The sequence below is a fragment of the Argentina silus genome (assembly GCF_951799395.1).
Source record: "Argentina silus genome assembly, chromosome: 1".
NCBI lineage: Eukaryota > Metazoa > Chordata > Actinopteri > Argentiniformes > Argentinidae > Argentina > Argentina silus.
The window spans coordinates 9,517,354-9,544,424 of record NC_139655.1 but is presented as its reverse complement, the minus strand read 5'-3'; the positions used below and the strand labels follow the sequence as shown (position 1 = coordinate 9,544,424).

The window sequence follows — 27,071 nt, the reverse complement described above, 5'->3', positions numbered from 1 at the left end:
GATAGATAGATAGATAGATAGATAGATAGATCCTTTGGAATCTGGTTGATCCTGTGATTAGAAAATAACAAAGAATGGTTTTGGTAAAATATTGCCATATGTCTCTAGAAATAAAGTGTGTATCTTTAAATATAATTTGTCTGAACTGAAAGTCTTTGGTTCGTCCCATCAAGTCTGTGTTCTTCATTCATCCGGGCTAGAAGGACGAGCAGGGGGAAAAAGCCAACCACATCTGTCACTTCCAAGTACGCCTCAATACTATGGCTTGTCTGTGGACGGCCTTTGCCCTCGTCTGACTGACGGAATGTACACTGACAGACGTCTGCTCCAGTCAAAGGCACTTCAGAGAAGACAGCTCCGCCGAGTGATACACGCACACACACACACACACACACACACCAACTCAGTTAACCAATGAACCACTGCTGCAAGATGTTTCCCAATGCAGGCACTATATTTATTTCTACTCCTCAAGTCGGACACAACTAACTATCTGATCTAACGCTCAGCCTTGATGGCTGCACAATGACTCCTAATCAGGCAGTAAGAAATCTTGGTGTGACTATTGACTCTGATCTCATTTGATATGCATATCAAAACCGTTTTGAGAATTGCCTTCTTTCATCTCCGTAATTTCTTTATCATTTAGTGATGCAGAAAAGTTGATTCATGCGTTTGTATCCTTGCGACTTCAACACTGTAATGCGGGGGATGACTTGCTGGGTGGTTACTGGGGTGCCTTATGGTGGTGTGGGCCAGGGCTGAGTCGGCCTAAACAGCTGCACCTCCCTATCCATTGCAGGAATGACACAGGTTTGGCATTGTTCAGGTAGCTACTGCTAGCCACGCCCAAGCAGGCGTGTGGCCTGGGTTAGGCGGATTGGGGGCGGTGGTGGTTGCTCCGGGAGTTATCCGGGTTGGCTGCAGTCTGGCTGCAGCTGGGCCACTGAGTTGGTACGGGTTGGGGGGACAGCGACCACTGCAGAGGCCCATTTCAGGTCCTTCTTCCATGTCAGTGGTGTGTGGGCTCTCGTGGTGCGGGGATTTGGGTTGGCTGGGGCCACTGCTGTAGGCCCTCCCATTGCAGATGTGCGGCCCAGCGACATACGCGCTGGGATGGTCGTGGTGTTTGCTCTGGGTAATTACGGGCTATTGCTGCTGCCCCCCCCACCCACCTGGTGTCCCTCTGGTGGGCCGGCATGTGACGGAGTGGACCTGGTGTAAGCGGGCACTGGGCATGTCCTTTAGATGTCTCTTAGATGTGCCGGGGGCCTCAGGCCACCTGCTTTTATGCTGAATCTCTCCTACTGTTTAATGTATCAGATTTTCATCCACAGCCTCTCATCTTGTGTTTTCCTCTTTCTGCTTATCTGTCCGAGAGGCTCTGAGTCTTCCTGGCTGAGTCCTCCTATATCCTGACCTCCAGTTTTCATAAAATGATTGAAGTGTGACTTACCTATGATAATGAGTCATGGATGTGCTGTTTGAATCAGATTGATCCATCTGTACTGTATGCCTGTCTGTCATTATTACATTATTTTACCTTTCAGTGTAAGGTTGTTTGGATGTCAAAATCATAAAACTCAAATCTGTCCTAATTTGACTTGTCTCAAAGACCACTTACTGCATATCATCAACATGGCAAACTCATCAGCCACCAATTCCATCATAACATTAAAGTTTAATTCTGGCAGAGCCTACCGTGTTGGCTTTCTAAGCATCAGATGTTGTGAATTAAAATGCTATCATTTCCAAATATCTAGGGAGAAATAAAACAGACAATGTAGTCAGAGATGGGCAAATATACATCATAATGTATCATGTTACAAAACACAACATACCCAATACCCAAGACCAATGTATTAAAAGAAACTACAAAATACTGGTGGCAAAAAATGTATGCATTTGCAAGACATGCAGCCGAGCATACATGTAGAGGGAGCACATTTTTTCAGGAAGACGCACATAGACTTAGCTTGCGTTCTTCACATTTTTCAAGACTTTTAAAGACCTTTTTAAGACTTCAATGGATACCCTGTTTTCATTTAGGGGAAGGAGTTATCAATCCCTATATTATTTTCTATCAAAACTGTCAAACTCAGATCCCTGTAGAAAAGTATTTTGAGTATTTTGAAAATACAAAAATACAGTTCTCTGAAGTATCAAATAACAAAATATACTGAATATTTGTTCAGGCGAGTCCTGAACAAATATTACAGTACAAATTACAGAATACTCACAAATAGCAGAAATACGTACTTCAAATACATGTAACAGAAATACTGCCCATCTGTAAGTGGTCTTCATTTTACAGTCGTCTGATATCAGAGGGCGTATCCATCTGTGGGGAGGCTGATCTATCAAGGATGCGAGTGTCGCGGTGGGAGGGTCTTCATTTTGCTGGTTTAAAATAGGAAGAAAACAGAAACACGAGCCTCCTCAAGTACATTGAGGCAAAGCGCGGAAGAACAATTTCCCATCACTGCCCAGTTAAATGCTTTCGCCCAGGTACAAACAACAGCATCAGACAGAGAATCTGAATGTGGATTGCTGCTTTTTCTGCAGAAATTACATTCAAGAACCTGAAAGGTGAGCTTATAGTAATCGTAAATTATAATGTCTGGTTTATTGGCTGAGGAAACAGAAACTTATTTTATTTAGAGATAGGCAACTGTCGGCTGTGTTGCGATGCGTAGCAGCATAGGTGAGACATTACAGCGCTCCGCAGGCTTTGTCTTTGTTCTCTCTGTTAATAGTGTAATAGTGTTAGAGGAAATGTTAAGCATGCGTTATCAGACAGATTGTGAGAGGCAGGAAATAAGAAATTGCCCTCTTTAGCACAGTAGCATAACTAACGTTAATATTTGATCATCAACAGATCAAGTCTGGCTATTTATTTTATGAATAAGTTTATGAGAAAAATAAACTTCTGTTAAAATAAAACAATGAATCTATGAGGTGAGATGTATGTACAACTATTTATGGCTAGTTTTGTATTTTTGGAGGAGGTAGGCTTCCATAACGACTTAGGATACATTGATGTAATAAATGTTTTGTGTGGCACCATCAACGCACTTAGTTGCGGAACGCTTCAAATGCGTTTTATTATAGCTTATCAATTACTTCATGGGTGTAGAACATCCCCGAATAAGGACGGAATAGAAGGCATCCGCTGGCCACTCCAAATTCCCCGTTTCACAGACATTATAAGGTGCAGCCAGACGATGACATAATATGCCATGTACATCATGCAATAGTGAAGGTATTTCTTTTGTCTTCATTTATTTTTCCTATCGTTGAACACAGCCATTTCATCGCCCTGCGTTCAACCGTGAAATTCAGCAGAAATGTCTACTAAACAAATGAAAACAAGTAACGTGGTCGTTATTGACCAATGTTGACCTGCAAACTTTATTTGTTACTTTATTTGACCTCTATCAACACTTGGTTTGCAAAGTGCTTGACATCTGCAAATTGTGGACATCTGTGTGGTACATTCAAAGGGAAGAAATGTTGCATGGTATAACATTGCCAATAGGGATTTTGTGGTTTGGGCTGTATGGACTAGGCTGAATGCCATGTCTTATTCACTATTTAGGCACCCTGCCTTGAGCATGGCTTTCAGTCGGAATTACCCCTCTGATAAGATTTATAACTGAATCATTGAACACCTGTTGTGCAATAAGGGATACATATATGAGCTAAGGATGACATTGACTTGCTAGAATAATCAGATGTGAGAAGCACATCAAAACAAGAGGTGTTTTTTCCAGGATGTTTCACCTTAGCATGGTAAAGGCCACATTGTGACCAATGTGCTTTTTTGTTTTTGACAACCAAGGAGCAACAGTACAATATTTTGAATATAATGCTCTGACAATTGTTTCACTGAGAATGTGATTCTTAATAGGCCTACCCTAGAAAATGGCGTATTTTGAAATACATATTTATCATAGCACTGCATGCATGCTTTATTACACATATATTACACATCTCTGTTAGTCAAGGATGAATTCCTTTCAAGTTGTACACCATACCAACAAGTGACATTGGCTTGTGATGTTACCAGTGAGATCTTCCCCACGTCATGAAACTCCTTACAAACTCCTGTGACCTAACAGAGGGATTGTCAGGACTTGACACCTGGGTCATGTTCATCAAGGCACACCACACTCAGACACATTCTTCAGCCTTTTAGTCCTCTCTCCTACAATATACAATATAAGGAATATCAATTCCAAATTATTCAGAGAAAATGATTCGACTCTGGTATGTACATGTTAAATAACTTGTTTTACCATGGTTTTCATGCAATTTACAGTAGCTGAAGATGAGCAATTTTAGGTGTGGCTTTCTCCAAGTTAATCAAGCCATATTGAAGCTATGGATTCTCTTCCTGTAGGTTGGCCAAATCCAGGAAACTATGTATCTGATTGTGTTTACATCTGATTTATCAATGTTCCATCTGAAGGTCCTGTGCTGCTTTTTGAGAGTTGTTAGGGGAGATAGAAGTAAACATTGCCTTGAAGTTGAGAGAGGAAGCCTTTGACAGATCTGAGGCTTTGATATGTCCATTGGACTTCAATGCTTCCTGGCAGTTTCTTTAAGATTTTTTTCTACCTGACTTTGAGGAAAGTGAGATGTTTGAAATCAGATGTCTGAAAACTTTGATTGTGGCATCAGAAAAGGTTAGAGCTTTCTTCCAGATCAGACTGGGGAAGCTGCATTTTTGTGGCAGGTGTTAGTTCCACTTTAGAATCCAATATAGAATTGAGTAAACATATGGATAGCTCTTAATGGTGTTCACACATTTATCTCTGTAATTGACATCACCTGTTACATCACATACTGATGTAGTTGATATATATATGAATATGAACAACAGTCCTCAACATTTATTTATGCAATACAAGGAGATAACTGATTAGATTTAGTGTGAATGTGCTTATGCCTATGTTGATTTTACAGTAGAATATTACTGACTGACTTTCTGAATAAATCGAGGAAGATAGTGCTGGGAACTATTAGCCTATTATTTTCGACATCATACCCTTCAGGTGGATGTTTGTGTAACATCTCTTGGGATCCTCTCGTTCTCTTTGCCAGTGTCCTGCTTTAACACTTTTCACCTTCTCTTTCTCTTCCATTTCTAAAACTGCTTCTCCGCTGTCTCGCTCATTAATTTTTCCCTTCCCAAGACGGCAGGTCCACTTCCTCCTCTTCCCTCGCTTCATTTGCATCGTGGCTCCACGCGGCTGCCCAAGTGTTTTCCTGGAGTCAGGTGGCTAATTGGTTCCCATCTGTTGGGAGAAAACGGCCTGTGCCGAATCTTGGGTAATTTGTGTCAGGAGTTTTACCATATTGATTCAGTTCTGCTCAGGCACCAAGCTCATAGTTGCAGCGTTTTTTGTTACTATAGCTGTTCTTGTATTGTTAGTTGTACTGCTTTCAGTTATCCTCAAATATACTGTATCCAAAAAGAAAGGACATGAAATTATTGGGATATGATTGAGATTTGTGTTTTTGTGCATGTTGTAACTAGATGGTATCCAGATGCTAGGTGACTACATTATTATTGTTCCACTTTCTCAATGGTTTCTACTTACCTACTGTGGGATTATTTCATTAAAATGTTTAGGTTGTCAGGTAGATACAGTAAGAAACTGTGTATAATAGGCCCTATCTCCATTGCCACACTGTAACATTTAGTAAGTAATGTTAAGTAAGTAAGGACACAATTGTGCGACATTAGACTGCAGTGCAGGCAGATGCTCACAGTCCACCTTGTGTTGCGAAGTTGTATTCTTCCTTATATGGCCATGAATATATCTCAGTCATCATTCTCTTTTCACTGTCTGTGATGTTGCAGAGTATCATGCCTGAGTAGCAGGACGCAGAAACCCACAGTATAGAGGAAGTGCTCAGTGCTGCAAGAGCCATTTTAAAACAGGAAGTTAGAGGAACCAACAACAACACTAAGATGCCTGTTCAGAAGGGCATACAATAAAGAAGCCAATCTCTTCAAGCTGTTACCACCTGAGGTAGACAGAAGGAATCACGTTTGTACTACAGGCAGCTATGCTATTGGCAGGTCACTCAGAGGCAGTCAATTGGATCTTGGCTACCGTGCAGCACTTAGCACGACACCTCTTGAACATTCAGTACCACATTCTGTGTTTAGTTTTCAAATATTATTACGGTGGTATCAATTGCACAACATGACTAGTGTTTGATTATTATTACAAACACAGCCTGTTTGAAAGTGTACCTTATTAGTTGGTTACTGCACTTGACAGCTCCATTGTTTGCTTTCTGTATTGGTTAGCAAGAGCTGGTTCATGCAGAAGTGGATTGGCATCTGGACCATGAAAATCATTTTATTCTTGACACACAGAAACCTTGTCACTCCAACTTCTACATGTCAATATGACTCCTTAACTTTGTCCTTTACCACCCCTCTCTCTATACCTGTGACTTTGTGATTTGTCATGCTTCTCATTTGCTCCCCTCTGTGAGAGAGCTGTTCGTAACAAATGCATTTCAGGCACTTTTTGAAAGGATTTCTGACAATTGATGGGGTGCCAAAAGTGACCTTCTGTAATGAGGTAACGTCTCTGTATCTACCGCTGAAAAATGAGTGAGACTTATTTTGCAGAGGTAGGGTGAATGGGTGGAATGTTTGGGTCTGCTGAATATCATTTCTTAGCAAAAAAAGAAGAGAAGAGAAGGAAAGATCAGAATTGGAATAGATGGTGAACTTTCATTGTTAGACCACCAAGGTTAATGAATTGTGGCACAAATTAATTATGTGTCACTTGATGTCATGACATTTTATTTTTCTTTAGCTGATCATAGCCTCCATTTGGTGAGTGTCTACAACCTGCTTGTATGCTGATGTTGTGTGTTTGTTGTATGTTGTTGTGTTTGTATGTTGTTGTGTAATTCTTTGAGCTGGTGCCTGACATTCAATTTGTTTAGCCATCTAAAATTAGGGTCTCCTTAATTACATAATTGAATGCATTTTTGGGACCTTTCTGGAATCTGAGCATTTAAATGCTGTTTTTATTTTACTCACCTAGGCTGCTGAAATGTCTCCAATTTAGATCAATCATCATCTCCAGGGTGTTCTTGGTTTTTTGACGTCTTTTCCTTTGATAAATGCTGTTATTTCAGGTTCCTGGATAGATTGTAAAGGGTGACTAATGGCATTGGCTAATGCATCCATTGTTGTCAGATGAAAATCATTTTCTCTGCCACACAATCCATTAAGACAGTGAGAGGTAGAAAAGTAGCATCTGCAGTGGTTGTTATTTCACTGTTAGCCATTACCACATTGATAGCAGAAATATACCATTATATGCTGCAGTTGTTTAACAACATAGTTAAAGATAGTTCACTATTGTCTCTATTGGTTTCTATTAGTTACAGTATATATTATATTTTGATCTGCTAAATCTAGACCATTGTGTATTGTGTATGTTCTGTGTGCACTTTAAATGGGTAGAATGTTAGTCTGTTTGTGGCAAGTCTGTTTGTGGCAAGTTGAGGCATGGCAGGGGGTAGATATGTGGTGAACGGTGTGGTTCCCTGGAGTCCAGAGGCTCTTTCAGGGGTGAGTTCTCTGAATTCTGAAATGTGGCCTAAGACATGGCTCATCAGTCACATGTCATCCAAGGGCAGATCTCCAGGGTGTCATCAGAGGTCATACAAATGCTTCTAGATTGAGCCCTTTTTTTAATTAGTTTTACTTAAAATGAAGGCATCAGAGACTGAAAGCTGAAGATGAAGATCAGACAGAGAGAATCATGGTTGGCCAACATCAGTTAGGTAGAGAAAAACAACGGTAAAGACTCCAAATGTAGAACTTGAGGGGTGATTGCATTACTGTAATTATCATTGCCATTACTTTGAATGATGAGCTTTAATTTGTCGCGTGGGCAGTGTTATTTGTCAAATGATCCGAAGGTGATTGATTAATGAGGCTGAAGTATACGAACGATTAACGATGGGTTGAAAATATAGACCTTGTAAATAGCTGTCAATGAGGACTACACATGATAATCTAATGTTCTAGCATCTAGCTGTTGACTTTTCATATTTCATATTTGAAGAGTGTTTATGTGTCACTTTTGATTTGATGCCAGCAGGAGAGAGAACATGGCATGTGAGGAGACATATTTAAGGTAGAGTGAGAAGATGATGAATGTTTGTCGTTTAGGATGGATGTTACAGTATAATTTCCCTGAGCTGTGAAATTCCCTGAGCTACCGTACATAACACCTACATGAAGAATGATGTACTAAAGACCTTAGAGAGTGTCATTTACAACGCACTGGAGGTAAAATGACACTACTTCTTACCCTTGACCTTTGATTACCCAAATGATGAACTGCTGCCAACAGACTCATCTAGCTCACAATTTATCTCCCAGAGGTTTGACTATCTTTACAAATTCAGTGACAAATTCTCTCTGAATGCCATTAGAATTGTTTTTAATACAATTAATCAATGAAGATTGATTCATTTTAATGAACCTCTTTTCCACTCTTATGCCATAATCTGCATATTTCTGTTTGATTAGCCTGTAATGCTAATCATAGCTGTCTCCAAGCGTGTCATGTAGGCCTTTCACAGTGTGGTTAGCATCAGTTAGACACCTGACCCACTTTCTTTTATTCCAACATCTGTGACTGTCTGCCTCAGTGGCTCTCACACGCTTCCATTATTTAATGGGGACATTGACACAAGTAGCAATACCTATTCATGAAAACGTTATGCAAACATTAGTAGGAATGACAACACAGTAATGTGATTGTACGTAGCATATGGTACCATATAGTTGTGTTTAGGATAGGCACGATGCATCACTTTTTAAATTGGTATGTGAGTAGGGTTCTGGTTCAAAAACAACGGTTTTGTTTCCCCTACCCTATGTTTGCTGGCCAGGTAGATATTTCCCCTCATTTTCCTCACTGCCTAGCCATGGGCATCTAATTTAACTTTCAGATTTGACTCTGGGATTGAATCTGAAAGCTATTTCCCCTCCCAAGAATTGCCTTGCTGTGGTGGCTTGGTTGAGCTGCAGTTAAGCAGGTTTTTTGGGGGGTAGGACTGGGGCGGGAAATAGGGGGAGTTGTTAATAGGGTTGTTATCCCGGGAGGGGACAGGTTTTTTTCAGGGTGACCTCCTTTTTTGACCCCTGTGGAGCTTGTTTGGGATAGTATGTTGAAATGCCCGCCCACTGTGTTGTGTCTGCAGGGTGGAGGAGTCAAAACAAATGCCTGCAGAGATTGAGATTGGGCTTTTTTCCCAGTTACACAAGGACACATATCCCATAGGAGGAGTCCTGGTGAAAACTTGGCAATGAGATTCAGCAAAGAGAGAGGGAGGAAGAGGCACAAGGACAAGGAGGCGTAAAAGTAAAAAGGAGTTGCTTTCATCTTTACCCTGTTTTGAAGGATTATGCAAACATTGGCCAGGCTTATCCCTAAAAAAAAGAGAAAAAAAACATTGGCCACGCTCAAATTGATTCTTTGTAAAGGATGATGACAACAAGAAAAATGTACTTTGAATCATCACAAGACATACTACTGCCTCCCCCTCTCGTGGCTTTATTCATTCCTCAGACCACAATAAAGATGCTGTAGTGTCTGCAGTTTTAACACAGTCTTACAGTGCTGTGTCGTCCATTAGCCTGTCCTCACACTCATATTTATGTGGTTGGCAGTTAGCTACTGTACTGCATGGATCATTGCTGGGCGTAAAACAAATCTTAGGGTGAGGGGGATGGGAAGGACAGGGTAGTAAGGAGCCTTTAGTGTAGTTCACACTATTCCTCTCTCATACACATAGAGGAAGGGATTTGTAGATGTGCAGTAGATGTTAGCTGTGGCCTATGCATTAATCTCTGTTATTATTCTTTATTTGCTGTAAGTCTTTAGTCATTCATATATGTAATTCGGTCCTTGGATGGGTCATGTGAAGAAAAATGCTCTAATTCCTGGCATTGTCCACACATAGGTCATCATCCGACAGTGATTCAGCAGCAACATCAAATTTAGTTTAGTTTAAACTCTAATATAAATAGGGAGGCCTCTAATGTGCCTTTACTGCTTTCGAAAGTGGTTCATTGACTGAGCTTCCTTTTATTTGCTCAACCTGTTAGCTAGTGCACACAAACAGAATTACAAAACAGGCCACCCAATTTCTCATTCTGCTCATTAGGTGTCCAGCGTGTATCCATGGTAGCGATTACGGTTATGGCCAGTACCTTGCCAGCGGGGAGGTGGATGGTCACATGTCGTGCAGTCTGAACTCTCTAACCTCCTCTCACTGCGGTAACATAGCACTGGTGATATTAATGTACTGTTGTTAAGAGATTGAAGCAGAGGTCTGGCACTAATGGCACAAAAAGGAGTGTGTGCTGTGATTTGGGGGCAGAGCCTGGGGCTGAAAATGTAATGATTTTCCTCCATACCATCCATTCCAGACCCAGATTGAACATTTTCCAAGATAGCCAGTTGTTTGTCAGTGCTTGAGCATGTGTATAACCAATTTGAATTAATTTGATGGTAAGTTGATACCTACCAGGGAGAGCAAATCCAGGCTGCCAGGCTATGGCTGCAAACAACAGTTTAATCTGAATACTAAATGTTATTAAAAGCCCCCCTTCCTTCCCCTGTGTAGGACAGTGTGTACCTGGTAATGAGAAAAAGCCCCCAGGGCCTATTGCATTCATTGTGCACCAGCATGGTATAATTCAGTAATTAATTGCTTTAGTGCCTGGACAGCGCTGTAATGGTTTGGAGATAAACAATTAGACTTGCCTTTACAAGGTGTTGTCCCCATCTTAACCATTCCATACCTCCAAAGAGGTGAGCAATAGGAGGTGGCTCAGGGGCAATGCAATCCCTGAAATGCAGTTCAACCCCCTAGAAGCTTCAGTGAAATCATAGATAGTGGATGGAAATGTACCTGCTAACACAGTGTTTTTCAACCTTTTTTGAGCCACGGCACATTTTTTACATTGGAAGAATCTTGCGGCACACCACCAACCAAAAATGTTACAAAATGACACTATGTAGCCTGATACAGTATATATTTATATTTATACAGTTAGTCTAATGGCATCTCCATCCACAAAACGCACATTGGCCAAGAGCTGAGAATGTCTACTAATATCCGTAGACTCATCAAGTTGCAACGCAAATTTCCTACTGATGCGTATCTTTCCCAAAACATGACTTTCGATGTCTGTAGACATGTCATCAATACGCCTGGCAATTGTGTTATCTGAGAGCGGGACTTTAGCTATGTCTTTAACCGCGTCAGGGCTGAGCATCTCGTTGACAATGGCTTTGCAGGCAGGTAGTATTAATGTCTCTCCCACAGAGTGGGACTTTTTTGATTTAGCTACGAGTTCAGCAACTAGGTAACTAGCTTTGAGGGCTTTCTCATTTACCTTTGTGGTTTTTCTCATAAAAGTTGCCTGTTTCTCTGTGTTTTCACGCAGGCGAACAAAATAGTCCATCGGCTTGTTTTGAAGCGACGGGTGTTTCGTTTGGAGATGGCGTTTAAACTTGCTTGGCACCATGGCGCTGTTGGACAGCTTCTCGCCACACACCAAGCATAATGGAGTCGGTGTCGTCTCATCCCCGGTGAAAGTAAATCCGAACGAAAGATAGCTTTCGCTGTATTGCCTCGAGCTCACCGTATTTGCTTTCTTTTTACCACCACTCATACTAGGGCCTTCACCTGGGTCAGAATCTTGTCCAGGGCCCAGTTCGGAGTTTGCATTTTTCCTTTTTAAAAACTTCTCCATCACTGTCACCACGACCTGTCGCATGCGTCACTAATTCTCTTGTCTCTAAGAAGGAACGAGCCAATTAGCTACCTGCTGCCACCCGGACGAATATTACATTACTCTGCCAGTCACTATATTACAGCACAGACAATCGACAATGGCATATTATTTGCAGATAATAATTAATAAATGTTAAAAAAAAGTGAAATTGGATAATTTCTCACGGCACGCCCAACGATCTCTCACGGCACACTAGTGTGCCGCGGCACAGCGGTTGGGAAACGCTGTGCTAACACACATGCATGAATGCCCTTCTACATTCATTCTGTCTCAGAAGACATATCAGACAATGTAGATGACAAGAAGAAAAGAGAAAGAGATGAGAGTGAGATAGAATGAATGAGAAAGAGAGCATATAGCAAAGAATAGAGAAATGAGAGAATGAGCAGCGTAAAGGCCAGCGACGGAGGATAAGCCATGCCTGCCTTGTCTTGACATTTCTCTCTGTCTCCCTCGGGGATGAATACCCAGTTTAAACGATCCAAACTGATGATGGAGGGGGACAGAGGGGCAGGAGAGAGAGGAGGTGGCAGGGAAGGCAGTTTGATGTGTATTAGTTATTACACACAGCAGAGTTTTCCTATAATTTAGTTTTAAGTTGATGTAATTAAGGGTTTAGGCCTCAGCAGTTTTCCTGAGGCTAATTTGTTTAGAAATTGCTGATTTCCCCTGGTAGCTGGGGAGACGGTGACAGCTCAAATGGAGACTTGGATGCTCTTGGTGGTCATAGCAACGCTGTGGCCTACAGGTGTCCACATTAATGTTATTCTATAGTTAGTTAGTCTCAGTGCACCTGCCGCTACCTAGTCAGATGCTTTTTGTCTAATGTATAATATAGGAAAGATGGTTACGGCTCTTGTTAAACACTCTTGTTAAACACAAGAGGGATTTTTAGATCAATGGTTGAATCTGAAAGCTGAACCACAGGGTAGAGTCCCCTGAATGACCTACAATACTCAGTTGGGAAGATATGTTGTCATAGTAACACTGCTATTGCTTGTCAAGGAAATCTAAATATAGTATCAAATATATGTTATTGTTAGCTACCTATCTACAAACCTTACAACCCTGCAATGTCTTTTCACTGTGAGTTGTGTATTGGTTTATGAAAAAGCCTAGCGAGCGAGGGCTATGAAAAAAAAGCTTGATCTGCTGGAGAGAGGGATAACCTGTGTGGGCTGGGGACTGATCCTGCGGCTCTGCTTCTGCCGAGACAGCCGATGATAATCTGCAAGCTCACTGGGTGGCCAGAACCAAGAGGGAGCAGTCAGCCTGTTCAAACAAACCATCTCTGGACTCACTTTCTCTGCTTATTGGAAGCCAAATAATTATTAAAGTATACATTACTTAATCTCATCCACTCACTCAGAGGAGACAGAAGTAGAGTGATAAAAGCCCTGCTAGATCTGTTCTCCTTTGTGAGACAGAGGTTTGTCAGTAGCTGTGTAACACTGTGGTTGGGTTGACATGACAGAGGAATCTGAGAGATGTTTCTCCAAACTACGCAGGAGAGGCCAAAGAGTCAGCTATATGACAGGAAAATGATGAGACAGAGAAGGGAGAGGGACAGGGAGATGGACGGAGTGCCTGGGAGAAAATGTGGGTTTGTGTGTGTGTGTGTGTGTGTGTGTGTGTGTGTGTGTGTGTGTGTGTGAAAGAGAGAGAGAGAGAGAGAGAGAGAGAGAGAGAGAGAGAGAGAAACAGTGTATTTAAGCCTAGGTTGTCATTATTACAAGCCCCTGTCGTGAAACCTTGAGTGAGAGTCAGCTACCTCAAGGGCAGGAAATAGCTCATATGCACATTTTCCCATTCCTCTTAAAGCTCTCAATCTCTCCCCATTCTCTCACTGTCTCTCTCTCTATCTATCTCTTTCTCGCACTATAAAGCCTGATCTATGGTTTTCTCCCAGGTGACCCATATCTCACTGGTGCTGGCCACAGTCCTTGAGCTGCTGGTTGTGTCTTAGTGCTGTCAGCTCCTCTGTTGGCCAGTGATTGAAACGTGCCCTGCCTCTGACTCTACTCCCAGAGCGAGGGCAGGCTGTGCCGAACACACCGTCCAAACAACTGATTTATGGCTCCAGAGCACACAGACACTAGCCTGTGAAATGTTCTCCCTCCCTTCTCTATTCAGTACCAGCTGGCTTTTTGTGTGTGCGCCTGTACACCTCTTATTGAGCAAGTGTGACTTTCTTCTCTGTGATTATGTGTGTGTGTGTGTGTGTGTGTGTGTGTGTGTGTGTGTGTGTGTGTGTGTGTGTGTGTGTGTGTTTGTGTGTGTGTGTGGTTCACATTGACTGGCCTTGCTGAGTGTGCATTGTATATGTGCCTTTCATTGACTGTGTGTGTGTATGCATGTCTCATTGACTCTGTCCTCAGTTTGCCTGGTCCATAATGACCAGCTCATTGTATGCCATTGTCATTAATTAGCACCATGATCTTCTCTTTGGCTTGTTACTGTGTCTCATACTGCTGAAGGGGTTTACATACAGTGAAAACAAATTGCCAGGTGTTAGCACTTTCCTTTCATTTGAGTCCATTCAGACCTGTGCTACTGTCAAATAATAGAGCTCTTGTGTGAAGAACAATACAAAATGGCTGTGTTATGGATAGATGTGATAAAGCGATTGCACGGTACAGTATGTGCTGGTCTAAGCCAGCTCATACTGCATCAATTCTGCATTCATCCAAAATATCTAACGGTTGAAATATTTGTTAAATCCTGTTGGCTGCTAATATACAATATCTATATTGTCATTATCTATGTGTTTATATTTGCGCTTTCAATATTTCAACAAATGTTGGCATTGTATTCCGAAACCAGATGGTCTTGAAAAATGTCACACTCCTCTTATTCCCAGAATACATAGTTTTTTTTTCTCTGTTGTGGATTTCTGCTCTTCCGAGGTCTTTACCAAGATTGCTTCGGTAGAGATTGTGATAGGGTTTCAAACAAAAAGTCTGTGTGTCAAAGGGTTTGGGAGGAAGAGCTTAACTGCATACAAAGATGGATAATAATGTACTGTACTAATGTAATGTACTACTATCTATATACCACCTTTATATGGCTTTATGTGGAGAGGGAACTACAAGGTCATCTCCAGGCTGTGATGTGTGATCACAGGAGATCAACGTTCATACTGTGGTGGCCCACCAGATATATAACCTGGAATTTACCTTTATGGTCCCTTAAAGTTATGAAAAATATTGAGTTGACCTCGCCCATTCGTAGCATTTCTAGCCTTTTACACTTTGTGTCGTGTGTATATGATATATATATAGTATATGATATATATGATATGATATGATATGATATGTATATATATATATATATATATATATATATATATATATATATACTGAAATGTATGCACTCACTGCAATGTAAGTGGCTTTGGATAAAAGCGTCAGCTAAATGGCATATATTATTATTATATATTGAACAGTGTGTATGTGTGTGTGTGTGTGTGTGTGTGTGTGTGTGTGTGTGTGTGTGTGTGTGTGTGTGCATGTGTGTGTGTGTATAAATGTTTGTACTGTATGTTTTATGTTTGACCGTTTGATAGTTTTTTTCCCCTTCTCCCCCGGGCTCTAGGGCATCATATGTGTGGAGATTTCAAGCGAGAAAGGTTCAAAGAGAGATGCAGAGCCCATGCAGAAAGAGAGAAAGGGAAAGGGTGGGAGAGACAGAGAGATAGCAATAATGAGACCTTGTCAGTGAGCATGTGTGAGCGTTATACATGTCTCGGTCGGGGGGTCATTCTCATGCTGGATATAGAGAGATGTATCAGAGTGTTCTACTCTCTCCTCTCTCCCTGTCCCTGCTCCCTGCTCCTGTCTATGGAGCTGTCAGCCAGGCCCATATGGTGCTGAGTGGGAGATGAAAGCCTGGCCTCAGACGGCCTCTTTGCTCACAGGGAGGACTCCCTGACTACCCCTGGATAATGAACAACACTCCACACAAATTTAATCCTGACCAATTCCTATCGAGAGGAGTAGTGTAAACCCTTCCTCTTCCACTCCCACTTTCCCCAAACTGTTGAATCTATACCCATGCTGATCCACATCTCACATGCATGTTGTGAGCTGGCAATTCCTCTTACAAATGAGGGACAGGAGTTGTTTTAGAGCAGCCTTATTCACTGAGGACTGATTTCACTTACCCGTAATTTGTTCAGAATTTGCTTGGGTATCTGGCAGAAACACATGCTTTGATGTTACATGCTGTTGTCGTTTTCCTTGTTGTTAGAGGCCTCACTACCATCACAGACGCCCACTCATCTGACAGAAGCAGGAAAACAGCACTCCTTTTACAGCATTTTGAGTTTGCCAGACAGGGCATGGGGATGTATGAATATCAAAGGCTGTTAATTTGGCTACATCTTGGGACATTTTCAGGCAGTCGGAAGAAAAACAGTTGATAGCTGTCCTTAAAAAGGAATTAATTGCATGAGGCCTCAGAGGGCAAGGATTTAAAGCGCTAGCAGAGATAACTTATTGTTGCCATACATCAGCCTAACCCATTTATTTGAAGTGTCCTCAATATATTCACTTCACCCCAAGACAGAAGTGGATTTGTAGCTTACATGGCAATATTTTTGTATGTGTAGGTGGATAGCAACTGTTGGTGTGTCTCCAAGGATTTATGAGGATGTTGGGTCTGATTAAGTGTGTGTATGAGTTCAGAGGCCTGTTGATGTGTGTAAGAGTGACTGTGATGAAGGGTTGAGAGGGGCATGTGAGTGTGTCCATACTGATGGATTTGTCTCAGTCACTGACAGTGAGTGTCTGGCCCATGGCTAGGGTGCAGTGCCAATCACAACATCGATTGGTTTGTGTTTTCACCAGCCAGAGGTGTCTACGCTGACATCAGTCTCCATGAAATATTTCACGTCTTCACCCCCAACCGTTTCTTTTTGGCTTAACGAGATGAGACGAGAGAGGGGGTGTGAAAATAGCAGACAGACGACAACGCAGTCATTCCTCAAACTCAGAAGCGGAGCAGCAGGTGTTGTGGCAGCCCACTGGCTCTACGAGATGCTGGGCTGGCTCCTTTGTTCTGCTGCATCCTCAGAACATCCACATGATAAGCCAGGCACCAAAGTCTGTCCTTTGAAGTCATTGGATAAAACAACTACCATATTACTATCTAGTATTTAGCATAACTTTAATCTACTTACATGAATCTACTCATACAAACATACCGTATATATACATTCACACTTTAAGAGTGGGGAGTTAATGTAATGTAATCAATGCAATTCTATATACAGTAGCAGAGGTAAAAAGTACTGTATGTGAACAAATAAGCGGCAGAGCTGTCCTTTAAATTCTTTTTAAATTCTTATATATATTATACATTTTATATACATATTATATATACATATTTGTCAAGAGAGCCCAGTCAATGACTTTCTTAGATTCATAAAACCTCTTTAAAGAGGAGGAATTAAAATGTAGACTTGGTTTATACTCACTGGATTAGGAGCTGTTTGGACTTAGAAGTGATTTAAAAAATAAAAAAAAGCCTGTTGCAAAGGACAACAAAGAAGGGGACTGTTTTAACATGTATTTATCTGTCAGCATACAGATAGATAGATAGATAGATAGATAGATAGATAGATAGAAACTTTATTTATCCCTAGGGGAAATTCAGGAATACAGAGAAATAGCCTCCAATAACAAACTCACTGCTGAGAACTACCTTTGATTATTAAGTGCTGTGCAATCAATGGAGCTATTTCATTGATAGCCCATTGATTGCAACCTTTCAAACCCCCGGTAAGGCCTGCCTTTGTAAGGGTAGGGAGTATTGCTCTACCATTGTGTTTGCCTCAGGACGTAAGATAACGCCTGCTACTCAATATCAGGGTGACTGCTGATTAGAAAGTAAACTAGCTAATTATTAAGTCAATATGCCTATGGGTGGTACCTCTTACATAAAAGGAGGCACTGTACATAGAGAATTAATTGTATCTCTCCAGTGCCTCTGCACCGATTTCACAGCGCTGCACTATAAAGTGTCATGGTATCTGTAATGCTGTTCTCAGAAGAGTGTACGGACAGCTTGGCTTAGGGAGGCAGTAAGCTGCTCAGGTAAGGCACTCATATGAGATTATACCTCTCACTTCTGAGGTTTTTTTACAATTTTTTTTTTTTTACCATAGCCTTACAACAGCTGGTAGGCCTTAGAGACCCAAAGAGGAATAGACGTACTGTATTTGTTCTGATGGTTATTTTTCCTTTACTCTCACCACTCATGCCTGAAGGTTAATTTACCCCAAAAAGTCATTAATAAGGTTATCTAACTGTATCATTAATTACTTTATTTTTTTAAATGCTGGTGCTTATGTTGACAAGGTGACAGGAAACAGTTATGGGGCAACTCTAAAAATGCGCTATCCCATGCTCTCTATCTCCAGTCGTTTCCAAGAACCTCCAGCAACATTATGACAACTCTCAAGTAATGTGACAGCTCTTGTCTCTAAGCAATAAGTTAGATCTCCCCGGTCTGATTCTAGATATCATCAGTTTGACTGAAGAAAGCAGTGCCCTGTGGTGATGTCATTGAACGCTGAAGATGTGTTAAGTAAACAAGTGAGGTAGTGTGTGATTAATGCCTTATAGGGGTATCTATTAGAATGGAAAAATCAAGCATAGAACTTTGAGACTAGGTAGTTTCTCTCTATGCTGTATACTCCTGTGCTTGGGATGATATTGGCAATTGGTATCTTTTAGGTGCTTCATCTGCCTGTAGTTGGAAGCTGTCTGAACTGTTGTGTTGTAAGATGTGTCACCCACCCTTGTGTCAATCAAAAACTCCATGGATGTAGATTGAGTTGTAGGATGATGAAATCACATTGTCTCCCCTTTGAACAGTTTTTTTATCAGCGTCTTATCAGATACTAGTCCTATCAACAGTAGCTCATCAGCTCTGTCACAGTGCCTTTTATCAACAAAGGAAAGGATTGTAATGGGACTGGCTAATTAGAATGTTTTACTGGTGTTATCTCGTCATTATGTAGATGGGGTTCCTGCCTCTGAATGTGGAATATAAACCAGATATCATCTGTTGCGTCTGCCAAGATAAATACAAAATGTTTTTTCTCAGCATCAAAGCCAAGGTATGGAAAAAAAAAAAGTCAATTTGGATTATTCATAATCCATGAAAATGAACAAGCAAAGGATTTCAAACCTGGTTTTGTAGGGGATAAGATCCATCTTATTTCACATGATTCTCCAGGCTTCAAACATAGCATATTCTTTGAGTTGACGATTGCTAAAGGCCTGGTGTAAATTATAGATATAGTTAAAATCAGGCTGAGAACCTTCTGAATGGTCAACAGCCTACACAGGGAGTTTTTTTTTTAATAGTGTTTGTTATATTAAGTATGCCAGAAGAAATAAAGGCATTTTACTTTTATCAAGAGTGCCTTGGTCCTCCTTTCTTTTTTGAAGCCTACACAGGGCCTTGAATTGGTTTGATTGGATGCATCCTCTTCCTCTGACTGTGTGCTAGTCTTCATTCATTCTAAGTCGAAGAGGCATGATGTTTATCTTAGTGTAGATAGCCGCTAAAATAACCCATGAGCAACACAAATAATGAGAGGTGTTTGATCAAATCACAGAAGAGGACAATTCAATCAGGGTGGTGGTGTATGTAGCAGCTCCAGGTTTCCTGACTGGGGTTTGTTGACAAGAATGGAAATGTAGACATGGTCAAATATTGGCTTTGGAGAATGAGATGCGAGCTCCACAAGGGATGTATGGTCTGAACAACTTTCTCCCCCAGTCACCCCCACCTCCTCTGGTTGCGACGAGTCCCAGTGGTGGTGGAGTGTGCGTGGTGGTCATGCTCGTGTGGGCCTGTGGGCCCTTGCCCATATAGTACCGCTGGCAGCTCTCGCAATGCTGATGGAGACTGGCTCCTCAAGCTGGAAATTGCCATAATGTGTCCTGTAGCGGTCTGCTGCACAGGCCTCTATCAGGGATTCCATCTGTCCCCCCCCCCCCCTCACCCCCCCAACACACACACACACACACACACACACACACATTCGCAACATTGCACAACTCTCTCAAGGGCAAATGTGCTCCGCTCTGTTTGCCTATGCATTTACTATGACTTGTGATGTATATGAAAAACAGTCTGATTTAGCTTAGTTATTGAATGGAGGATTACATCAAGGTAGTGTAAGGAGTGTAAAAGCACTCAGTCAAGGGTTTGACTAGCCTGATGCCAAGTAATGTCAATCCACTTTAGATTTCTAAATGTACGGTAGAACAATTGTTCCAAAGTTTGAATCTCACATATTAAAGCCTGCTCATGCGGACATGTACATAGTAATGCCTTTTTATGCAAGCAGAAAATAGTATTTATGTGGCCCTCAGCCTGCCTCAGAGAAGACAGCTATTTGTTTTTGATGTGTGTCTACTTTGCCCTCAGCGTTTGAAGGTGATGGGCCTGTGTTAACCTGTCTCTCCTCTCCCTCTCTCTTCCCCCTCTGCAGCTATTTGCCTCACTGCCTTCTCAGAGTTGTTCCAACCAATTTATCATATTTTGGGCTGTGTGTGTTAGTGTCTGTGTGTGTGTGTATTTTCTTTCCTCTGTGGATTATTTTTAGCTGCTGTCTATGAGGACTAGTACACTTTCTCCTCTGTTGAATGCTGTGGAGCGGGGCTGGAGAGATTGAAGGAACAGGGTGTGTGTGCACGTGAGTGTGTGTGTGTGTGTGTGTTTGTGTGTGTGTGTGTGTGCGTGTGTGTGTGTGTGTGTGCTGTTCAACACAGAGTGTGTCCCTTTGGGTGGTCCCAGCAGGCCACAAGGGTTTTTGAGAAGGGTCGGGATAGTAGTGGCCAGAGCTAGGGCACTCCCACCATCATTACTAAATGATACTCCCTTGTACAGTCATATGATATGATGGGTCTGTAGTCATACAAGTACAGAAGACCAAACCCTTTGGTTGTATTAAGAGATTTCTCAATGCATCTCCAGTTGCCCCTCTTTTGGGGACCTTTCAATATGGCTTTATTTGCAGGCTAAATGTTTTTTGTTGTTGTAAGTATGGTGGGTTTTTCAAAGTCAAAGTCAAAGTCAAAGTGGCTTTATTGTCAATTCTTCACATGTCAAGACATACAAAGGAATCGAGAGGACGTTTCTCACTCTCCCACGGTGAGACAGATAAAGTGCCCAGGCACAACAGATAAGACATACTAAAAGTAAAACATTCAATAAAAATAATTTAAACAGTGCAAAAAGAACAGTCAGTAAAGACAGTAAATAGCAGCCAAATACTGTGTATTCTATGTACAAATAATAGTGCAATAGTAGATTATAACAATAGAATAGTGGATTGTCCAGAGTCCGTAGTGTTTTTAAGGGGGGGGGGGGCTGAAGGGTTGGGGGGGGGGGGGGGGGTGGTTTCCATAGTTCCATAGTTGCTTTAGATCTGAGAGGAGTGTATCTTCTGATGTGAAAATGGGTCACAAACTGAAATGTCGGCATGGCAGGTTGTCCTGGTTAGGGGTCTGTTAAACCAATAAATCATATTGTTTAGTTGCATTCTTGGTTTCTGCTTGAACACACAATCTAGTATGGCCTCACTGTACATTGTTGTAGCTGAGAGAGAGAGAGAGAGAGAGAGAGATTGAGAATGAGTCACTTGGAGAAATATAGATTGAACGATAGAAAGTACAGTATCTAGGGAAAGACTGTATAACTTTTTAGAGAGTTGGGAAGGAAGAGGGAGAGATATAGTGGAGGATGAAAGAAAGTGAGAGAGAGAGAGAGGAAGAGAGTGAGTGTATGGGAATATTGAGCCACAAAGCGTTTATGTCAGATCAAAGCTAATCCTTATCTTAGGAAGGGATTCAGTAATACCCTTGGTTGTTTTACCCCCTCAAGGGTAGGACTCTCTCTGTCTTTCCCCGTGAAATTACTGGGATTTTTCTGCACTTAGCTTGACTTTGACTTGGTACTGGTATGGAGAAACTAGGTCATCCAGAGAGTGAAAAGTGAAGTCGGTATTGCCTCAGGACTGGCTGAGGAAGAGGCATTTTGCCCGGGGGTTTTGGGGAATGGGGGATGGTGGGGGTAGTGTGTCAGATAAGTGTGACGGGTGATGCTAACCACCGCAAATGGGTTGAGTTTACTGCGGACTTAGCAGACTAGAACAAGCTACTGTGTATCACATGGACTCATCCACTCTTGCTGCAATCCAGTTCCACTAGTGGGTCTACATATACAGAGTGCACTGAGCATTTGACAAGATCTATGTTTCACCATTTCTCTACCCCCCCCCCCCCTCTATCTATCAACAATAATGTTTTGACAGAATGTAATCGTCAAGTATCACACACAATTATACATGGATTAACATTGCAGATATTATTATGCAAGAGGGAGAAAGAAACACAAATGTATCAGTGCCTGTGGCCATATGAACATGGTAAAGGAGTGAGCATCATAAAAACTGCTTCAGGCACAGCTCAATGTAAGGTACAGCACTGAGCACTCCTCATTAGGTCTCCTCCACTGCCCTCAGGTGCCGTGTTCTGTCTGATATTGATTTGTCATGGTCATGTATAATATCCCTTTCTATTAAGTGTGTTTGTGGCATGTGTTATGACAACTCCCCTTTTCTTTGGTCTGCATGTGCTGTGGGTCGTGTGAGCCCTCTCTGTTGATTGTTTGAGCTAGTGGTGTGTGTAATGTTTTAATTTAGTTCTCTGTCTGTCTGTGTGTGCGCTTGTGCGTGTGCGTGTGCATGTGTGTGTGTGTGTATTGTATGGTGTGTCTGGTGTGTGTGTGTGTGTGTGTGTGTGTGTGTGCGTGTGCGTGTGCGTGTGTGTGTGTATTGTATGGTATGTCAGGTGTGTGTGTGTGTGAGTGTGTGTGTGTGTGTGTGTGTGTGTGTGTGTGTGTGTGTGTGAGAGAGAGAGAGCAGGGCTGTGATTCCTGCTGATGTGGCAGAGAGCTGATAGGGGCAGGGCAGTTCTGACTAATCTGTGTGATGATGAATGGGAGAGATCCTGGGTGATGAGCCAGCCTCAGGGGAACAAGACAAAGAGACTGTGTGCTCACCACTGTGCCTATGCATCCTCGTCTGTTTGCTCCAGTGCCAGTTCATGCTGCTCCAGTGCCAGTTGTTGATGCCCACTTCCAAGCCCCCTGCCCTCTTCATATTATTAATGCTGTCTTTTTCCATCTTCTTTTACAGATGAGAGACCATATGACCTCACTTGACTTGTGACATTCCATTGACGCCAAGACGTGTGGCAGAAAACAGGGTCCGGGAGCTACACAGTAACATTGCAACTTTGCTCTTAGGATTCAAGCACCTCACAGGGGATATATAGGGCTGTCTGCTCCTGTCAAGTATCAACTGACATCTTTTGTCATTCTGGTTTGTGTTTTGACACAAAACAACAGTGAGGAACCTATAAAAGGACTGTTGAGCCAAAATGGAGACTCTGTCTCAAGACTCCATCCTGGAGTGCCAGATCTGTTTTAACTACTACAGCCCACGGAGGCGGCCCAAGCTGCTGGACTGCCGGCACACATGCTGCTCTGTGTGCCTGACCCAGATGAGAAGCAGCCAGAAGGAGATCCGCTGTCCATGGTGCCGTGGCGTCACCAAACTCCCCGCAGGCCTCTCCGTGTCCCAGCTGCCGGACGACCCGGACATCATCACCGTCATCGCCATCCCCCACGCTTCTGAGCACACGCCAGTCTTCATCCGCCTGCCTAGCAACGGCTGCTACATGCTGCCCCTGTCTGTTGCCAAGGAGCGGGCACTGGGTTTGCCCGGTGATCTAGGCTGCCACTTCCTACCCGGCGGGCAGCAGAAGGGCGTGGCGGTGATGACCATGCCCGAGCAGCAGCCCGTGGGCCTGAGCATGGGCATGGGCCTGGAGGGGGTGGTGGTGGAGGGTGGCGAGGCAGAGAGGAGGGGGGTGGGGGGAGCCGGAGGAGGAAAGGGCTCTACATGGTCCGGGGTCTGCACGGTAATCCTGGTGGCCTGCGTCCTGCTCTTCCTTCTGGGAATCGTGCTGCACAACATGTCTTGCATCTCCAAACGCTTCACTGTCATCTCCTGTGGCTGAAGGGAGAGACCACCCCACCACCATGGACCCCCTAGAACTCCCCCGCTGCCCTGCCCCTCCTCAGCCCTGGACAAAGTTGAGGTTAAGGGACTTTACACCTATCATGGGCATCCAAGGAAACAACAGACAGACACATAGAGAGAGAGAGAGAGAGAGAGAGAGAGAGAGAGACTCTCACAGTTAGGTAAAAAGAGGAGGAAGCAAAGAGAACCACAAACTGGGAAATTATACTTTCATCGCCTCCTATTGTTGATGTGGAGTATGCTGGACACACACACACCTCCTACAGAAACCCAATCTATGTGATACCCTCTCCCCTACATTCATTACACTTTCCTTCTCCCAACCCCTCAGTCCACTGTTCTCTCAGAAAGAGGGCCTCAGGGATGCCTTGTGGAGATTTGGGGCAGCCTGTGGCCTGGGGACTGGTGACACACACAACACAACAGAACACCATTGCTGGTTTGCTTGTTTCCTGTGGTCAGTAGAGTTACATCAGTAATCATCTTGTTTAGCTAAGTGTCAGCACTGAGTACATATACAGTTTCTCCAGCTGGAGTTGCAATATGGAGTGTTTGGATTTTGGCTGCTTTCTGTTCTTTGGTGCTGCAGTGCATAACTATGTAGTGTCCTCCTCTAGCCAAATGTTGTTCACAGGGGGACTGATGAATCAATACTGGTTTCACTGTATTTGAATTTTCTCATAACCTCTCTCTCTGAAATACTGTAACTTGACTTTCGCTTCAATCATGCAGGTAGGTAGGTTGGGATTTAGTAATGTTTGTAACACAAAACAGGGAACATCATGTTCTCTATGTTATGTATCCCAGCATATGTTTTGACAGAAAGCACAGGTCTTCAGTAGCCACATAAAAGTAATAATGGTGAAATGACTGTATAGTAGTCATCTTGAAATAATGTGTTATTCTGTCTGCCCTTACATTGAGCACAGGTGGTCATTACTTTTAATAACAGACTTCAACTTTGACTTGGTTATCACTGCCGCCCACACTACTCCATTGATTCCCTTCATCTTCATGCTGTCTTTGATCTTGATATGGGGGCTATAGGATCAACTGTGAGATGGTGTGTAGGGGTGCGATGAAGGTTGGGTGTGGGTTGGTGTCGGTGTAGGGCGCCAGTGTTAATCAGGACCTCAATGATTTGTGAGCTTTTGAATATTGATCTGCAGAGATGCTCTTTGTTTAGTTTCTTTGTTGTGGAAAATGATCAATATTTCTACTGTATTAAAGCAATTGAGTGTACAGTACACACAAACAGGGTGAAATATTTTGTAATGCCATGTACAGAATGATTGTATTTCTTGTAATTTTTTTCTGTTTACATGTTTTAGTCTCCTTGTAATAGGAATCTGCTTATCATTGAGGGTGTTTGTTCAAGATACACTCACTGAGAACTTTATTAGGAACACCTGTACACTGTCTCATGGTGGAGGTGGTGTAATGGTGTGGGGAATGTTTTCTTGGCACACTTTGGGCCTGTTAATACCAATCAGTCACCGCTTGAATGCCACAGCCTGTTTGATTATTGTTGCTGACCATGTGCATCCCTTCATGGCCACAATTTACCCATCTTCTAATGGCTACGTCCAGCATGATAATGCACCATATCACAAAGCAAAAGTCGTCCCAAACTGGTTTCATGAACATGACAACGAGTTCAGTGTTCTTCAGTGGCCTTCTCAGTCACCAGATCTGAATCCAATAGAACACACTTTGGGATGTGGTAGAACGGGAGATTCACAGGTTGAAAGTGCACCTGAAAAATCTTCAGGAATTGCGTGATACAATCATGTCATCATGGACCAGAATCTCAAAGGAATGTTTCCAACATCTTGTGGAATCAATGCCACGAAGAATTGAGGTTGTTTTGAGAGCAAAGGGAGGCCCTACCCAGTATTAGTATAGTGTTCCTAATAAAGTGTTTGGTGGGTGTACAGTAGCAGCTCATCCAGTTCTGTTTGGGGAACTGTGGGCTGTTATGATTCACAAAACAGAGAGAGGAGGCTGTAGAAATTAAAGACTTAAAGACTAATTACATTAGCATCTGAAGAGGAATCCTAACCCCTCGTCACTAGTCTGTTTGTTGTTGACGTTTAGAAAAAGAGAGTTCAGTCAGAGATTCCATCATGGCCATCGGTGTTCCCATGCTACAAAGGAACTGCAGGCTGTTTCTTTTGCAGATGCGGTGTGAAACGGCCTGACTGCTCAGCTCGCTGAGGTACACATGACCTAATTGCTGTGCAAACACAGTAGTCAGACAGCACCAGAAGGCCCTGAACTGTCTCAATGATGCCTCGAGCTATAGAGATGCTTTTCAGTTGTCATGGATAGGTTAAAGAATGGGTGGGGTGGGTGGTGGGTAAAATGGCTAGCCAAATTATTGGATCATTCTAGGTGTGCGTCATGGTTCGCCCAGCCCCCGATGTGACCTGCTCCTAGTACAAGCTACCCGTTTCACCAACTGTAACAATAATATTCTGAGTGGTCTGTATGAGTCAGGAAAGACACCAGTAGATTTTATGTCAGTGGTAGATTGATCCAATGACATACAATATGTTGTTTTATATTGTTACATGATACACTGATGAGTTAAATGCCCTCACTATATAGTGCCAAAAGAAACAGACTAGTGATAACATCCTTAGATAGCAAGGTTAACAAACAGCAATAACACACACCCATCCAGGCCTTGGTGACTGGCACCACTGTAGCTGACCTCTTACCTGCAGGTCTGGTGGCCAAGGTTCCCTTAGGTCAGTGTTATTTGATGTGTTCCTGTTACTGATATTGTTTTTGAACCACAGTTGTTTCAACCCTTGTTGTGCTCTTATTAAAGATGCGATGCATGTGATGTTGCTTGGATCTGTTCTTAGAATAGAGCGTATTAAGTGGTTAGACGCAAGGAGTAGGGGACACAGTTGTACATGCAAATGAAGAGGAACATGAAATATTGTTAGAATGGGGATTTTTTTGGACTGCATCCCTAAGTAGATCTAACATTTGTTTGTTTCCTTAATAAGCCTGGTCAGTTGAAGAATCTAAAATGAGTTATAATTCCATTGCTGTTACATTTTTTGTTTA

General features: G+C 42.5%; 1 protein-coding gene across 1 annotated transcript; it reads left to right on the top strand.

Moving 5' to 3' along the window:
- Window positions 1-2,461: 2,461 nt before the first annotated feature.
- Window positions 2,462-26,780, top strand: rnf152 (ring finger protein 152). Its single transcript, XM_083675685.1, has 2 exons — window positions 2,462-2,589; window positions 23,082-26,780. Exon 2 carries the CDS (start codon window positions 23,326-23,328, stop codon window positions 23,965-23,967), a length of 642 nt encoding a protein of 213 aa, XP_083531811.1. The 5' UTR covers window positions 2,462-2,589; window positions 23,082-23,325; the 3' UTR covers window positions 23,968-26,780.
- The last annotated feature ends 291 nt before the right edge of the window (window positions 26,781-27,071 follow it).

Coding starts and splice junctions, on each gene's coding strand:
- rnf152 (XM_083675685.1), top strand. CDS start 23,326: ATGGAGACTCTGTCTCAAGACTCCATCCTGGAGTGCCAGATCTGTTTT.